This window comes from Mobula birostris, chromosome 3, assembly GCF_030028105.1.
Source record: "Mobula birostris isolate sMobBir1 chromosome 3, sMobBir1.hap1, whole genome shotgun sequence".
NCBI classification, from domain to species: Eukaryota; Metazoa; Chordata; class Chondrichthyes; order Myliobatiformes; family Myliobatidae; genus Mobula; species Mobula birostris.
In genome coordinates, this window is record NC_092372.1 from 130,236,256 (window position 1) to 130,254,049 (window position 17,794).

General features: G+C 41.8%; 1 protein-coding gene across 3 annotated transcripts in view; it reads right to left on the reverse strand.

The window, feature by feature from the left end:
- ampd1 (adenosine monophosphate deaminase 1 (isoform M)) overlaps positions 1-17,794 on the reverse strand; it is a 259,415-nt gene that overhangs the window by 28,846 nt on the left and 212,775 nt on the right. For all 3 annotated transcript variants that reach the window (XM_072253361.1, XM_072253360.1, XM_072253359.1), the window contains 6 exons: positions 15,224-15,398; positions 12,902-13,049; positions 11,614-11,779; positions 5,557-5,776; positions 4,827-4,956; positions 2,189-2,383 (listed from right to left, as the gene is read on the reverse strand). In XM_072253361.1, coding sequence (XP_072109462.1) covers positions 2,189-2,383; positions 4,827-4,956; positions 5,557-5,776; positions 11,614-11,779; positions 12,902-13,049; positions 15,224-15,306 — 942 coding nt within the window. In that variant the 5' untranslated portion in view covers positions 15,307-15,398. The remainder of the gene's footprint in view (positions 1-2,188; positions 2,384-4,826; positions 4,957-5,556; positions 5,777-11,613; positions 11,780-12,901; positions 13,050-15,223; positions 15,399-17,794) is intronic.

The window sequence follows — 17,794 nt, forward strand, 5'->3', positions numbered from 1 at the left end:
TCCCTCAAGTTCAAGAGATGGCCAATCTTATGTTGCACTACATGTTTAGGGTGCACAGCTTTCCACAGGACATTGTTTCTGAACAAGACCCCTGGTCATGGAAGACCTGTTGGCTCATTGGAGCTATGGTCAGCCTCTCATCAGCAGATGGAGAGGACCAACCAGGATCTGGAGAAGACCCTGGGGTGCCTTGTGATGGGCAACCCAACCACTTGGTGTAATTATCTGCTCTAGGCAGGGTTTGCTTCTAACACTCTGTCTCACTCTTCTGATGGCATGTCTCCCTTGATGTCAGTTTGGTTATCAGCCCTCTCTGTTTCCTGAGCAGGAGCCCGGGGTGGGAGTCACATTATTGCTGGCAGAAGTAAAAGAAAAGCTCGAACAGCCCTGTCGATAGCATCTCTCCAACAAAAGTGGCATGCTAACTGTCAGAGGCAGTAGTTGGTGGATTGGGAGGGTTACGGCCCAAAGGAACGGTTATGGATTCTCTCCTGTGGTATCCTGGACCCGGACTTGAAGAGAGGCTTCCACTGTTGCCACCCAGATCGCTCTTAGTGATCTTAAGTGGGGAAGGAGTCCTGTCATTCTTCAGTCTGATCACCAGGGCTGCTAGAGTTCTCCAGGCTTCATCATTCCCCCTCCCCTGGATATTAGTTAGTTATTTTCACCTGTTTGTCATTTTAATTATCAGTTCATTTGTATCTTGCTTTATTTCTCTTTCTAAGTTTCCTCTGTTTCGTTTGCCTTTGCTCAGTCTTGAGTTTACCAAGCCTGTGGGTAGTCCTCGTCTGTGTTCTCTACAAACCAATCCTCAAGGAAATATTTTTCATCGATCTCTATCCTTATTGCTGGTCTCCTCTGCACTTAGATCCGCCTGGTCTATGTCTCACCTGGTAGATCATGAGTTAAAGATACCATAACAACCCCGGTTCAAGCCAGTCTGGCAACCACCTCTGTTACAATATCTGGGGAAACGTAGCTTACCAAGTAGCTGTAGTGTAATAGAAAAGCATTTTGGAGACAGTGACATGTAAGTTTCGAGAAAGTTACGGAAAGGGAAAGAACTTGAATGGTCTAGAAATTCAGGCCCTTTCGATATCAGAAGGAGAGCAGGAACAATTACTTTCTGGTTGGTCCACAACCAAGAAGTGGAGCACTTTGAAGTCTGAGACAGCGTGTTCCTGTAAGAATAAAAGGAGATGTAGATAATCCAGGGAGTGAGTCCCAGATGTCAAAGAAGGCTGAAGGTAGGAACACAAGTGAACACAATTTAACCAATTTCCCCCGGGATCAGTGAAGTATGACTATGACTATGACACATGGCAGGTACAGAGAGCTGAAGAAAAAGAATTTCAGGATGTATATTGTATACATTTCTCTGACATTAAGTATACCTATTGAAATGGGAGGGCCATTCCAGACTGCAGCAAGTGTGTTTGTATGGGGTGGGTGCTTGCTAAGGAGATTGATAGGACAAAGGAGGGCCATGAAGTATGACTGGCAGGCAGGAGGAAGGAAAATGTTACAACTTTGCATGTGTATTAAGGGTATGAAGGTAATCAAGGAAAGAATAAAGCACAGTAGGGACCAAGTTAACGATATGTGTGCAGAATGAGAAGACACACATGATGTCTCAAAGTAATGCTACTTATCTGAATTCAGTAAGAAAAATATTATAGGTGGAAAATTGGGGAGAGAGGGAGGGAAATTTGGGAGCACGTTAGCATTAACAGGGATAAGTATTGCAGTGGGCTTAAATGTGTATAAATCCCTAGGGCCGAATGATTAACACAATGAATGATAGGACTATTGGAAATTTTGATGAGAAGAGGCACCTCAGTGTACCAGAGTAAGAATTCCAAAATGTGACAGCACAGGCAGATAAAGTGGAACAGAATATAAGAGCAGGGAGGTTATGGTACAGCTTTATATAACAATGGTGAGGCCACTGATGCAGCACTGGGTGTATCTCTGATCACCACACCCCAAGGACATGATTACGCTGGAGAGGGTGCTGAAGATATTCACCAGGATATTTCCTGGGCTGGAACACAGAAACAGGTGATGCATTCCTAAAGAGAGAGTGCACCAAGTGAAGTGGCCAGACATGCTGTGATCTACCACCATCCTGCCCCTCCTTTGAACATAGGTGTCTGGTGGTTTATCTTAAGTGTAGCCAAATACTTACAGCATGCACATCCAAGGAATCAACAGTTAGGTCATAAGCGTTCAACTTCAACTTAGTGAAGAGCTCTTTCAGGGTTAGCTTCTCTCCCTTGGTGCTCCAGACAACACGATCCGAATCCATCAAAGAAGTCTTCTTTATAAAGCGCAGGAGGTGTTTCTGGTTCATGCAGGCTGCCGCGTGGATGTGAGTATCAACCTGAGGGACAGAAAGTCAAGGGGGACTGTTCTTAGACTCTCTCATATGTAAATAAGCCCCATACTAGGGTCAAAAGCTGTAAAATCAAAACAGGTGTTGGAAACTTGAGATAGAAACACAAAATATTGAAAACATACAGTAGGTCAGACGGGGGAGGGAAATCAGACTCATGTTTCAGGTTAATGACATTTATCAGACAATTTATCGGAAATGAGAAAAGCTGTAAATCAAGCAGATTTTAAGTAGAAGGGAAGGGGGGCTGGTGTTGTTTGAAGAGAAGTCAGTGATAGGGTGGAGAGCAATTGGAACTGAATGACACAGTGGTGGTGCTGGCTGAGGAAAGTCTCGCTAATCACTGATTTGAGAGGAGGGGATGGAATAGAGCAGGATAAATGAAAACAGAGAATAAGAAGGTGTATACATGAATAATGTAGGAACTTGGAGACGTAAAATGCTGCCTGAAATAAACCTGGGAATACACACCAGGTCATGTAGCCTTGGGGAGAGAAAGTGCTACAGATTGCTGACCTTCCAGCAGAACAGACCATTTCTGTTGAAAACTGGAAAGGCCAGAAATCTGAAATTGTTAAATTCTTATAAAGTCTTAACATTGAATTCATCAATTTCAGATAACCAGTCTTTCCAGTTTGTGTGGGACATGGCCCATTCTGCTGTAAGGTAACCAATCTGAAGCATTAATTCTGTTTTTTCTCTCTCAGCAGATGTTGCTGAACTGCTGAGCATTTTCTGTTTCTATTTCAGATTTCCAGCATCTGCACTGTTTTGGCCTCAAGGTTCTAGCACCGATGTCCCCCTTATTCTCTGTTTTCATTGACCTCCTTCAGTTTCTACCTCTGGGAAGATCAAGAGTGATTATTGACCCTTCACCATCACCACTTGTGTGATTAAGTCTCTCTTTATCTCCGCTGTATCAGAGACATTCCCTTTCTTCTCTCCATCACTAACCAACCCCTGCCCCTAAACCCTTCCACCCTAACACAAGTCTGATTTCTAATGTCTTGCAGTCGATTTAGCCATTGATCTAAAACGTCAACTGTTTCTCTCTCTCCATAGATGCTGCCTGACCTGCTGAATGTTTCTCCTGCTTTCTCATTTTATTTTAAAGGAGATAGAAAAATTACAAGGTTAACTACAACCTCGATATTACCAAGCTGAGTTTCAACTCCTTTAGATTTTGAGGGGAATGGAAGTGTGGAAGAGCAGTAGTTAGTAGCTTTATTAGTTTTACCAGACATACGCTGAGTAGATGGATGTGCTTATGATGTCACAAAGTAGTTGGGCGAGATACTGTGACGCATTCAAGGACTATTTATTGTTAATAACAGTGTACACAAAATCAAAATGCTGCAGATGCCGGAAATCTGAAATAAAAGCTGAAAGTTTTGGAGTTACTCAGCAAATTACAGAGCATCCCTGGTGAAAGAAACAATGACCTTTTGTAAAAAAACCTGCCAACAATTTGAAGATACAGAAGAAAAGGCATAGAGTTGAAATGACGAGGGAAGACCCGAAAGAATGAAAGGTGGGATTAAGTGATAAAGAATAAATGGCAAGGAAGGTGATGACATGAGGTAGATAGAGTGGTAGTGAGACAAGTAAAGAAACACAGGCCATTCTGGGGAAATATGCATAGGAGAATCTATATCATTACCTGAAATGACTAAAGGAAATTATTGTGGATCAGTGAAATCTGAAATAAAAACAGAAAATGTTGGAGATGCTCTGTTTTGAAAAGTTAACTCAGTGTTGAAACTGGAGGGCTGTAACATGCTTGATTAGAAGGTGAGTTGCTATTCTTTGAGCTTATGTTGGTCTACATGGGAACAAGATCAGAGACTGGAGTCTAGGAAGATGGAATCCCACTGCTACCTATAAGGAGTTTGTACCTTCTCCCAGAGACCAAGTGGGTTTTCTTTGGGTGCTCCGGTTTCCTCCCACAATATAAAGATGTACTGGTTTGTAGATTAATTGGTCATTGTAAATTGTCCCATGATCAGGCTAGGGTTAAACTTGGGGTTGCTCGGCAGCGCACCTCGAAGGATCAGAAGGGTCTATTCCACACTGTACCTCAATAAATAAATAAAGATTAGAGACTGGGGTCAGGGAAGATGGAGTGAGTGTAGGACAACAACCAAAGTACCAAAGAACCATTCCACGAAGGACATCAACCATTCTCTATTTAGTTTCCCCAACACTGATAACAATTGAGAAAGTACCAGCCAGTCCACTGCCTCACCTAGAAGTAGAAGAACCAGTCACTGGAGTTGCAGAATATTGATAATTTTGTGGGTGGCTCTGCTGATTATTATTGAGAGTGAGACTGGGATGTTCAAGTAGACCTGGTAATACACTACCCAGACAGAGCAATGTGTGGAGGTGTCTGTGTATCAGGATACAGCAGGAAAAAGAAATCATGTTTTACCTTTCTGACATTGTAGAAATCTCTATGAGGATTAATCTTCAATTCTTTTATCTCTTCCATGTCATTCAGCATCTCATGCAGGTTAAACTTAGATTGAAGAAATTTTAAGCGACGGTGGGCATATGTCTTCCTAAACAAAAATAAAACAAAGGGTGAAATAGAAGAGAGCTATATTTTCATTTTTCAAAGCTCATGCCATCATTATACACAATGTAGGGGACTCTGCTCACATACATTGACCCCCATTAGTTACTTGCATGCAACACTCTGCTCACTACACTTTGGAAACATAATGTTAAAGTGAACGGACTCCAAAATTCACAAAATGGAACTGGAGGATGGCTCAAAGATGTGAAAATGAATGGCATGGAAATGTAAGTTTTAATTCTTGTCTTATGAGAAGTCATGGACAAAGGAGCAAAGGTCTGTGAATTAGACTGTAGTTTATAATCCTTCTTCCAGTTTATAATCCTTGAGACCATTGGGAGCACAATGTACTAAGTTAACTCATCATCATCATATGCACTATTCTGGGAACTAACACCTCCATCCTGCAGTTTTTCATTCTGAATACAATACACTTTTTCTGTCTCTCTTTCTCTTTTTCTCTTTATTGGTCTCTCTTACCCCATTTCTCTCTCAATTTCCTTCTCTTCCCTCTTACATACACACACACAGAGTTAATTTTCCATGAGTCAGTGCTAAGTACGAAATGATTATCATCACTTACACAGGCCCCTGGGCAATTAGTGCAATTAGAAAATTCATGTCGTCTATGAAGGTGGACAGATCTGGGTAGGGCAGGTCTTTGGGTTCATTCCTCTTGACGGATTCCTCATTGGCATAAACATAGATGACACCATCTTTCATTTTACACACATATCCAAGGTTTTCAGGCAGATTCTTGGGATCAAAGGGATCTTCTCCAGCCTTCACCTGTGGAGTAAACACTGAAATAAAAAGAAAGGAGAGTATCTCAGTAACGTACGTACAAATGATCCTTCTCTGGCTGATCGTCACATCAGATTTATTTTACAGACCCTATTCAAACATCTAATCTCCTTAATTTCATCTTCTATTCTAATGACTACCAGACTGATCTTTTCACTCTGTTTCCTTCCCAAGCTATAGCATAGAATCGTATAGAGTAGTCCACCCCCGCCCCCACCGTCACCCACTTTGTCAGGTGCTGCCAGATCTGCTTATTTCTCCCAGCAGTTTTCTTTTCTGCATGTGCAGTTTCTTGTGTCACCATCCACCTCTTTGCATTCTTGATGCTTTGAAATCAAATTTATCCTGCCGTTTGCTATTTTAATGTATTCTTTCCCAGCTATTTGAATTCCTTTCTGTACAGGACAAAATTGGGCAATTATCCATACTGTAGGGAAGATAATAGTACTCTTGGTGTTAATATTGGGGAAATATTGTCAGAATCAGTTTAATATCACCAGCATATGTTGTGAAATTTTTTGTACAATGCAATAATTATAAAAACTGGAAATTATAGTAAGTACATACACATAATAGTTCAATTAAATAAATTGTGCAGAACAAGTAGTGAGGTAGTGTTCATGGGTTCAATGTTCCATTCAGAAATCTGATGGCAGAGAGGAAGAAACTGTCACTAAATTGTTGAGCGTGTGCCTTCAGGTTCCTGTACTAAGATCCAGTTTTTGTTTTCATTCCATCCAGGTAGTTCATGCCTAAGTACATTGAGGTAATCAACAGGAAAATCAGAATGCAGAATAGAGTGCCGTCGCTACAGAGAAAGTGCAGTGCAGATCACAAGTAGAGTGCAAAGGCCACAACAAAGTAGAGTGGGAGTGTCACAATGGCGGGGCATAGGGAGCAAGGGTGGACCCAAATGCAAGACACATCTTGTGAGGTTACTTAGATTTAGTTTATTGTTGATACCAGGAGAGAAAGGCAGGAGCAGGAAATAGCGAACTGGACAAGGACTCAGGACTACGACTAGGCTGGGACCAAGGGTCTGGGCTAGGACTTGGATTCAGCTCCCGGAACTAGAGGAGACATGAAGTGGCTAGGATATGGACTCCGAGCCAGAGACCGGGCAAGGACCCAGTACCTGGGTCTTGCCTCGGGCTCAGACCCCAGAATTAGGCATGGACACATGACATGGGCGAGGGAGAGGAGGAACATGGGAACACAGAGCCTCGGTCTCGGGAGAGCAGGTACATGGAACCATGGATACATACACAGAACACAGAGTCGGGACCCCTCCTTGGGGACAGGACATAGGGCTGGGACTCATGACCCTCCGCGGGGCAATGGCAAGACGGCCTGACTTACCCCATGGAGGCGAGGACAAGACAAGACAGAACATGACCCCTCACGGGGCAACAACAAGATGGCCTGACCTATCCCACGGAGGCGAGGACAGGACAAGGCATGACTCCCCGCGGGGCAATGGCAAGACGGCCTGACTTACCCCACGGAGGCGAGGACAAGACAAGACCAACACGAATGAACATCAGACAGCACCTATCTAGCTCCGGCGATCGAACTAGACCGAAGTGCAGGCGGGGGCTGCAGATGAGGGCTAGAGGCGAGAGGGGCAGAGAAGGGATTCAGACAAGGGGGTAGGACAGGAATCACAGACCGCCAGGGCCAGGACTTGACTCAGAACTGGGAAGCCGCCAGGGCCAGGACTTGACTTAGTGCTTGAATGCCGCCAGGGCCAGGACTTGACTTGGTGCTTGAATGCTGCCGGACCCAGGACTTGACTTGGAGCCTCCGGGTAGTGGCGAGCTCTCAACTCGGCCCGAGAACAGTAGACAGCGGTTCTTGATTCCCTCTGGCGGGTTAACCGATGGATCCACCTTGATGAGGAAACTTGGCAGGCTCGCTTCAGTGAGGTAACTGGACAGGGTTGCTCCGGTGAGGAAGGGCGAATTACCGGCATTCGCTTCGGCAGAGACTAGGCTTGCTCTGGCCAGATGACATCGGCACACCGTACCTTTGATGACTTTGCAGATGCTCCCGCCCCAAACGGCTGAAAGCCGGAGACTATAAACTACCGGTTCAGCCGAGTGTTAATTGCCTCTAATCACCAAAGTTGAGGGACATGGGAAAACAGGGAATCAACGGTCCGGATCGTAACATAAACAAGGTCAATTTAAAGGGATCCCGATCCAGACCATGACAGGGAGATTGAATATTCATTACATCTGATGCGATCACCATCTCAAGCAGTGTCTTCCAAATTACAATCCCTCTCTATGTAAAAACAAATCCTCTTTTGGTACCTTTTTAAAATTCCTTGAACCTATGCCCTGTTGTTTTTGATGCACTTATCAAGGGAAAAAAGCTTCTGACTACCTATACTATTTCTGCCTTTTATTATTTTACATACTTCTATCAAATCAAAGTTCACAGTAAATTTATTATCAAAGTACATGTATGTCACCATATACAACCCAGAGATTTATTTTCCTGTGGGCATACTCAACAAATTCATAACAGAAGCAATGAACTTGGGCGTTCAACCAGTGTGCAAAAGACAACAAACTGTGCAAATGCAAAAAAAAAAGAAATAATAATAATTGATAAATAAACAATAAACACCAGGAACATGAGATGAAGTGAAAGTGAATCCATATGTTCTGGGAATATTTCAATGATGGGGTGAGTTTGTCTCCTTCACCCCTGGGCAAACTACACCAGTCTATCCAATCTCTCCCCATAACTAATGTTCTCTAGTCCAGGCAACATCCTAGTGAATCTCCTCTGCAATCTCTCCAACACAATCACACCTTTCCTATAGTGTTGCTACTGGAATTGCACACCGTACTGAAGTGCAAAAATCAACGTTTTGTGAAATTGCAACATAACGTGCCAACTGTTATATTCTGAGTCCTGATTCATAAATGTAATCATGCTAAATGCCTTCCTCACCAGCTTATCCACTTGTGTCGCCACCTTCTGGAACTATGGACTTGGGCCCTCAAGTCTCTCTGTTCATCATCATTGCTCAGTGCTCTACCATTTACTGTGCATGTCCTATCCTTCTCAAAATTAATCACCGAGCACTTGTTAGGATTAAGTTCCATCTGCCATTGTTCTGCCCGACTTTCTATCTAATCTGTAACCTGCTCTAACCTTAGACAACCTTTCTCATGATCCCATCAATCTGTGAATTTACTAATGACACTTCTCGCATGCACATCCAAGTCATGAATACATATCACAACCAGCGCCAATCCTAGTGGTGCACCACAGGTCACAGATTTCCAATTAGAAAAGTATCCTTCCAATACATAGCTACTGCCTCCTATCAGCAAGCCATATTTGGATCCAGCCAACCAGCTCATCCTGGATCTCACATGCTGCCGGAGTAGTCTCCCATCAAAATGTCACTTCAAATTCTGCCGCATTCTATACCCACGTCTCAGGTTTGCTATTACACAGGTGTTACTTAACGACTGAGCTAAACATTATTAAAAGCCTTAATTCACTTCAGAACTCTTTACCATAATCTAATTATATTTACAAATAACTCCATATTTGCATTTAGGGAAGCACAAGCTGATTGGGGATAGTCAGGCTGGCTTTGTGAGGAGCAGCTGGTGTCTCACGAGCCGGACTGGAAGTGGCAAAACAAACTGATGAAGGTAGAGCAGTCGATGTGATGTAAATGGCTTTCAGTAGATGTTTGACAAGGTTTCCCATAGTAGGCGCAGTCAGAAAGTCACGAGGGAACTCTGGCTGCACGGATTCAGAATCGGTTTGACCACAGAAGGCAAAGGGTGAGTAGTAGATGGAGCATTTTCTGCCTGGAGATCAGTGATGAGTGGTGTTCTGCAGGGATCATGTTCTGGAATCTGTGCTCTATGTGATTTTTAAAGTGATTTAGATGAGGAAGTGAAATGGTGGGTGAGTAAGTTTATAGATGACACAAAAGTTGATGGTGTGGATAGTGTCAAAAGTTGTTGTAGGATACAATTGATTACCTGCAGAGCCAGGCTGAGAAGAGACAGATGGAGTTCAATCTGGAAAACTGAGAAGTGATACACTTTCGTAAGTTAAACTTGAAGGCAGAGTTCAAGGTTAATGGCAGGATTCTTTGTAGTGTAGTGGAAAAGAAGGATCATGGGGTCGTAGCCATAGATTCCTCTAAGTTGCTGCACACATTGATAGAATAATTAAGAAGGTGTGTAGTGTGTAGGCCTTCATTAGTTAGCAAACTGAGTTCAAGGTCACAATGTAATGTTGCAACTCTTTAGAACTCTGGTAAGAGTGACATTTAGAATATAGTGTTCAATTCTGACCACTTAGGGAGGCTGCAGTGGAGATTTACCAGGACGCTGCCTGGAATAGACAGCATGTCTTATAAGGATAGGTTGGGCAAGTTAGGGCTTTTCCCTTTGGATCAAAGGAAGATGAGAGATAGAGGCGTACAAGGTAATAAGAGGCATGGATCAGGTGGGCAGCCAGTGCTTTTAATATGAGAGGCCATAATTTAGAGTGATTGTAGAAAGGTATAGGGGGGACGCCAGATGTAGGTTTTTATGTGGGAAGTAGTAAATGCACAGAACGCACTGCCAGGTGTGGTGGTCGAGGCAGAAACATTAGAAACACATGGATGAAAGAAAAATGGAGATCTATGTGGGAGGGAAGGGCTAGGTTGATCTTGAAGTAGATTAAAACATCAGCAAAACATTGTGGGCTAAAGTCCCTGTACTGTACTGTACTGTACTGTTCTATGTTATAAGGAACATTTCCTTACTCTTTATTTGCCCTTTTTTAGAAACTGGTAAGCCATCTAACATGAGTCATTTCTTTCCCAGAGTATTGAAACTATGAAACATCCTTATAGAATCACATTATAATCCTTGGGTGACAGGATGGAGATACATCTCTACCAAAGGCACTCCATCCCTCTGCTGGCCTGATGATCACCCTTGAGCAAGGTGTAGAACTTGCTTAACCCCTCAATCAGGGTCATGTGAAGCCATGGGAGTACATGCTGGATGGTCGTATGAGCAGCTGGTGCATATCACAAGTTCTGGTTATGCGACCAATGATGCCAGGCAGACAACCTCTGAAGAGTATTGATAATGACTGGGGTTGCCTGTCTTGCAAAGACACTGCTCAGAGAAAGGCAATGGCAAACCAATTCTGTAGAAAAATTTGCCAAGAACAATCATGGTAATGGAAAGACCATGATCACCCACGTCATACGACACAGCACATAATAATGAAGGAATTATAACCCCTTCCTTTCCATCCTGCACCTAACCACTTATTCTTGAGGATCCATGGACTATCCCACTATTTTCAGCCTAGGTATGGTCTCACATCCAGGTTTTATGGTTCAAAACTGCACTAAGAACCGATTCAGAAAATCAAATGGAAAATAATTAGACCCTAGCCTGCAAGCAATGCGAAGTTTGGGATTGGTGCTGAGAGAAATAAAGATTGTTAGATCAGACAGTGTAAGGAGTAGGAACTTGAGAGGAGATGTGAGGGAGGCCATTTTCACCCAGAGAGTGGTGAGGACCCGGAGTGCACTGCTAGAGAGAGTAGTGGAAGCAGAGTCACTGGCGGCATAAATAAAGTGTCTTGATTTAGTTAAATCACCCGGCTATGGAGGGCTACAGGACAAGTTCTGGAAGCAGGGGTTGCTACAGGTAGGTGCCCAGTAGTCAGTGTGGAAATAGTGGACCTTCTTCCATGCTGCTTGATTCTATGACCCTATGACCCTGTATCTGGACCGTAGTGGTGCAGAGTACGAGATGTGTTCTTACCCTCGGGCAGATGTCCTTACCTGGGTGCACTTCATCCTCTTCTTTCCACTGCTCATGTTCCATCATTCGCAGGAATCGTGAAGTGGTACTGAAAAACCTTTGAATGGAGAGCCGCATGTACTTTTCCCGAATTGTCAAAGCTCGGTATAGACCCTTGCAGGCGAGCTCAAAATCGTCCAAGGTTACCTGTTCAACAGGGAAACAATTGAATTCAGAGTGGTCTCAGGGTTCTTATTCTTCCCGAATCTCTCCAGCTATCCTACATCCGACATCACCTTGTCATCCAAAATCAATCTAGTCTAGTTCTTAGTAGGAGCCAGTCACCAACATACCTTGATCATCTCTGCAGAGCCTACTTAGATGATACTGCTGAAGAGAGTAGTTTTGTTATGCAGACACCAGAGAAGATGGGATAGTTTACCAATGCATAAATGTTATCAAGGAGGCTGACTTCCTACTCTCTCAGCCTTATTCACTAAACTGCCCATCACCTAACTTCCCTTATTGACTGAAATGGCAGATAGTTTGTTTTCCTCCCTTTGAAAATTGTGTCATTCATGCATTCTTCAAAGTACTTTCCCCCTGTCTTTGAAAAATAGATACTGCCAGCCACTAATCTTTCTCAGTCACCTTTTCTCATGCCCACCACTATAGACTAGACAGAAAGAACATAGAACAGTACAGCACAGTACAAGTTCTTTGGCCTACAATTATGCCTACCTTTTAACCTACTCCAAGATCAATCTAACACTTCCTTCCCACATAGCCCTCCAGTTTTCTTTCATCCATGCACTGAAGAGTCTAAGATATACACAGTCAAACATAAGCTAATAAATAAGTATAGTGTTAAGGGATATTGAGTAGCTATGGAAAGGGAAAGAATGAACATTTTGGATCTGTCAGTCTTTATCAAAATATTAATTGCTTTAATCATGCCAAAGACCCTTTGAGACTTACAGGGTATGTGTTATCAATAACCCAATTTGGAATACCAGTCACATGGAAAATTCATATTTGTCTCACTTTTTCTCCCTTAAGCTCCCTTCTAGCTAATTCTGTACAACCAGGAATGTTTCTTCTATCACTAAACTGCTGTGTTCCACAGTCACTCTAAATCATAAAAACCTTTTTTATGCCATGAACCCCTACCATTAACCAAGGGGTCCATCGTCCCCAGGTTGGAAACTCCTGCACTAAATTATTTTATTTCAGATTTCCCATTTCAGTCCATGTCTCTAAAAGAAAAAAAGCTAGGTAGAGTTGGCACTTGGCGCAAAGCTTCATTCAATAGTGTGAAGTTATTCTTACCCCTGACGCATAGTCTCCAGTGATGGCAACTCTCTGGAAATCAGGTACATCTTTGTATGATGGCTCCACTATCTGATTGGCTGAGCCAACCTGTTGCACTTGGGTAATTGGCACTGTCGGTACAATGGCCTTTGCTCTTATCTTCTTCCTAATGTGACAACACAGCCCAGAATCCGTGTTAATTAAAGCAAAGACCACATCTTTGTTTTGAAACAGATCACCAACAATAGCAGAACTTTGAGCTTTCTGGATCAGTTAGTAACTGAACTGTCAGCTATGGTTTTAACTATGAGACCAAGGCTGATTAATGCCAAATCCCCAATGAAGGTCATTGTAATTGTGCTTCCTCCATGCTTTCTGCCTCTGTGATTCCATGACTGACTTAGACAGTGACTCATGGACTATCCACTCTGTTGGAAAGTGCAGGATGGACCTTGGCTGAAGATGGAATTAGGGCCGTCCTGTTATTGAGATTGTGTTCTGTCATGCAAAGAGATTACCAGATGATCAGAGGAAATGATGTACTTAAAGCCTCTTTGAAAAACTGTATTATCGTCATTATTTCTTAGGAATCTCTGGCCCCTTTTTAAAGTGAAGAAGGAGTATGTAGGATGTTATTGAGTGCATGTATTATCTAAGTGGTGAAAAAAGCATCCAACCACACAAACTACCACCTACCCACTTCATCACTTGTAGAAGAACCTGATGTTCCCACATGAGCCACTTCAGAAACCACAAACTGAAGTAAGTCAATCTGGATCCTGAGGCACTGAGTAAGGAGAGCCTATGTGACATGAAGAATGATTTGGCGATACTTGTGGAGGTTAATCTGGGGAAGAGATGGTGTGTTTAGTCCAAGCCTAGTGGGTAAGAATAGGGAAAGGGACTTATGTTAACTCTCTATCCAGAGAACTGAGCTGCTGGTTAGTTTTCAGTAAAATACAATGAAATGATCAAAGGGCATAAAAAGCAGACTCAAACACTTAACCTGCGACCACCAAGATAAGGGCACTTTTTTTTGTTACATACGAAGACTTGAGGCATATGGGCGAATTGATGCTCTATTTCCCCACATTTTACAGCTTTCTCTTTGTAGAGCTCTCAGTTCCAGACAGAGTTCTTAAGGACTTCCCAAGTATCCATCTTCACTGTCTAATATATTTTGCTATGTATTAGGAAGAAGGAGACCCACACTCCAAATCTCAATCCATGATAAAAAAAAAACAGATGGAAAGGCAGGAAGGAAACAATCAAATGATATGCCTTTGTCTACCAACATTCTGCTCAATAACTGGATTGGAAGGTAAATGTGTCAGCTATATTTCTTGTTATTTCACTTTTTGGAGCTAATCTAATCCCTTTCTGTGGAGGGAGAAAGATGTAAATGGTTAATAAAATAATTATAAATAAACAAATACAGAAAAATCTAAAATATCAATACAAATTTACTGCCTGTATTGTTATCTTTCTCTTTATCATCTGATGTTGCGCTGTACAACTTTGACTCAGAGGCTATGAGGTTTGATACATCACTCATTGCCCATGAGATCCTTGAACGTTCCCCTTCTCCGGTTCTGCAAGCTGCTGTGTCTTGCCCTAATATCAGAAAGATAAACGCTATTGACTTTCATCTCTGTTACTTGTTCCTCGCCTACTTTTTTTTGTCATTAGTCTGAACCAGACTTTTCATAACCTTGAGTGCTGAGTTTGAGCCCCTGATGATATTTCCATCCAACTATCAAGATTGTTCACTTTCACCTGTGTAACATCAACTATTCTGACCCAAGCTGAACTCATCCCCATTGGAAACCATTATCCACACCAGTGTTCATCTGCTCAATTTCTCCTCACCCTGTATAAATGTGGACATCTATCTCCAAAGCTTGGCTTCTAACTCACCTCGTCCTTTACACCCCTTTGCCAACTGAGTTTACAAAGTTCCTAGACTAATAATATTTCAGCTTTAAAACACCAAGCCTAGTTTTTCAAATTATCAATGACCCTCCTAATTTTGGAATTTCCTTCAGTCTTCCAAAATTTCAAGACCTCCACGTTTCACCAGTTTGGCCATATTTGATTTTAATCACTTCACCACTTGCAGCCATACTTCTGGTCCCCAAATTCTTAAGCTCTGGAATTTCCTCTCTAAACTCACATTTTACTCATGGATCCTGAAATTCCTTCTATTGCTCTTTGTCAAAGTCAGTGGGTAGTATTATTGTTAAACCCTTTGAGACATCTTTCTACATTAGAGAGGATAACTACAAACGTTTGTACATAAATTCAAGATATTTTTGCGATTCAATCTTTGTGCATTGGTACCTCTTCTCAATGGATTCCTTGGACGTTCTGTTAATTAGGCTGTCTTGTATCTCATGTTGTCCAATTGGACAGTCATCCGCCATGCCAAATGGGGAGACCTCATCTTTTTCGTCTTCATCCTTAGCATCATGTGCAAAGACTTTCTCAGCTAAGATCCGTGATTTTTCATCTAATCCTAGAAAGGACAATCACAAGGTAACAGAAATGAGTGATAAAGTTTAATCAAACAGAAAATGTATGAGCGGAAATAAAAAAGACAGACTACGATGTTATATTTGACATATTTTTTATTATTATGGAGCTGTACTGAAGTAAATTATACTTGGGCAACTTTTAGCAAAAAGAAAAACTGTCTTGTAGAGCTGTGAAAAGATACTATTAATATTTTAATAATACATTAGATTCCATTCACTTGGACCAGTGGTTAATTGGGGCAGCCACTTATTTGGGACAACTCTTAAAGAACAGAAACTAATGAAGGAAATAGCCAGGATTCCCTTTTTGTTTATTTGGGACACAATACCACTTAATTGAGACAGGAGATTATTGCTGAAGTTTCTACCTAATGTCAGTTGCATGCACTTGTGTGGCTGTTAAACACTACACCAGTCATAGAGCGAGCGGTTTTTAAATAATAGCAGTTGTGTGTGTTTGTGTTCAAAAAATGGTGACTATTGTCACTGATAGTTGTTGAGAAATAATCAGTAAAACAAATTGGAACTGTTTTGCTCACTGATGTTTTAAGTGAGATGCTAAAAATGGGCAGGAGTGAAAATGAAATGATTTCACTTCAACAAGTTAGAAACTACGAAGAATCTGTAAGTATTGGCATTCACCTTGAATGTTATAATGTAAAAGAAGATTTGGAGGATGCAGTCATCGAAAGCATTGGATGAAGACATTGTATGAAAGCATTGTATGAAGTACTGTCTGCACTAGGTGTCTGCACTGATTTTGTTCAGTTACAGACAATCAAAAGAACACAGCAGTGTAAACTGGATGAATTCCTCCGTCTTTAACTATTAGGAATTAATACAGTTTTATAGTACTGTAGTAGTATTGCTAGAGTTCTAATTTGCTCTGTATTTCATTTAAATACATAATTTGTTACTCTGAAAAATGGTAGTTTTAATTTTTATATGTTTTTAACTACTTCCATGAAACTTCTACTTAATGGGGACAAAATGTACTAGTCCTATTTAACCAGGATCCATTGTATATTGAATTCTCCCAAACTGCTTAACACTGAGTTGAAGCTGCTAAGCAGAATTGAAAAGTATGAACACAGAATGTAGAAAATTGCAGCACACTACAGCCCCTTCAGCACATGATGTTGAGCCATTATATGTGGTATATATAAAATGAGTATCCCCTTTAAGAATTACCTGTATCATGTGATTGGACTGTTAACCCATTGTTACATTAGTCACTGATGTGAATTGGATGTTGGTCACCATCAGTAGAGGTTTGGTTCAGACAGACATGACAGGGCAGCTGAAGTTGTAGTGAAAACCAAGAAGTTTCCCTCAAACATCAACTCACACTGGCCAAAGTCTATGCCAGCAATGGTTTAGTGGGAGATAGAAACCAATCATTTATGGAAGTGGGCAGACCAGTGTAGTGATCGGAAGAAATTGCAGAGGCAAATTAATGCCTTGGCTGCTGCCAATCAGAGCTCCAGACTCTCAGAATCTGAATCAAATTTAATATTGTTGGCATACGTCATGAAATTTGTTGTTTTGTGGCAGCAGTACATTGTAGTGCAAAATAAAAAAAACTACAAACTACAATAAGAAATATATATAAAAAATTAAGTAATCAATGCAAAAAGAAAGGAAAAATAATAATGAGGAAGTGTTTATGGGTTCATTGTCCATTCAGAAATCTGATGGTGGAGGGGAAGAAGATATTTCTGAAACATTAAGTGTGTGTCTTCAGGCTCCTACCACCACCCTGATGGTAACAATGAGAAGAGGGCATGTCCTGGTTGATGGGGGTCCTTAATGATGGATGCCGCCTTTCTGAGGTGCTGCTCCATGAAGATGTCCTGGATGCTGGAGAGGTTAGTGCCCATGATGGAGCTGATTGTGTTTACAACTTTCTGCAGCCTTTTCCGAGACAGAGATGCAACCAGTTAAAATGCTCTCCACAGTACATCTGCAGAAATTTGTGAGAGTCTTTGATGATGTATTAAGTCTCCTCAAGATCCAAATGAAACAAAGCCACTGTTGTGCCTTCTTTGTAATTGTTTCAATATGTTGGGTCCAGGATAGATTTTCAGAGATGCCGGAACTCGAAAATCCTCACCCTTTCCACTTCTGATCCCTTATAGGGAGTGGTGTGTGCTCCATTGACTTCCCCTTCCTGAAGTCCATGATCTTTGGTGTTACTGACATTGAGTGTAATGTTATTGCTGCTACACCACTTAACCAGCTGATCTACCTTGCTCCTATATGCCTCCTTGTCATAATTTGAAACTTATAGCAAATTTATAGACACTGTTTGAGTTGTGCCTAACCACACTGTCATGGGTGTAGAGAGAGTACAGCAGTGGGCTAAGCACACATCCTC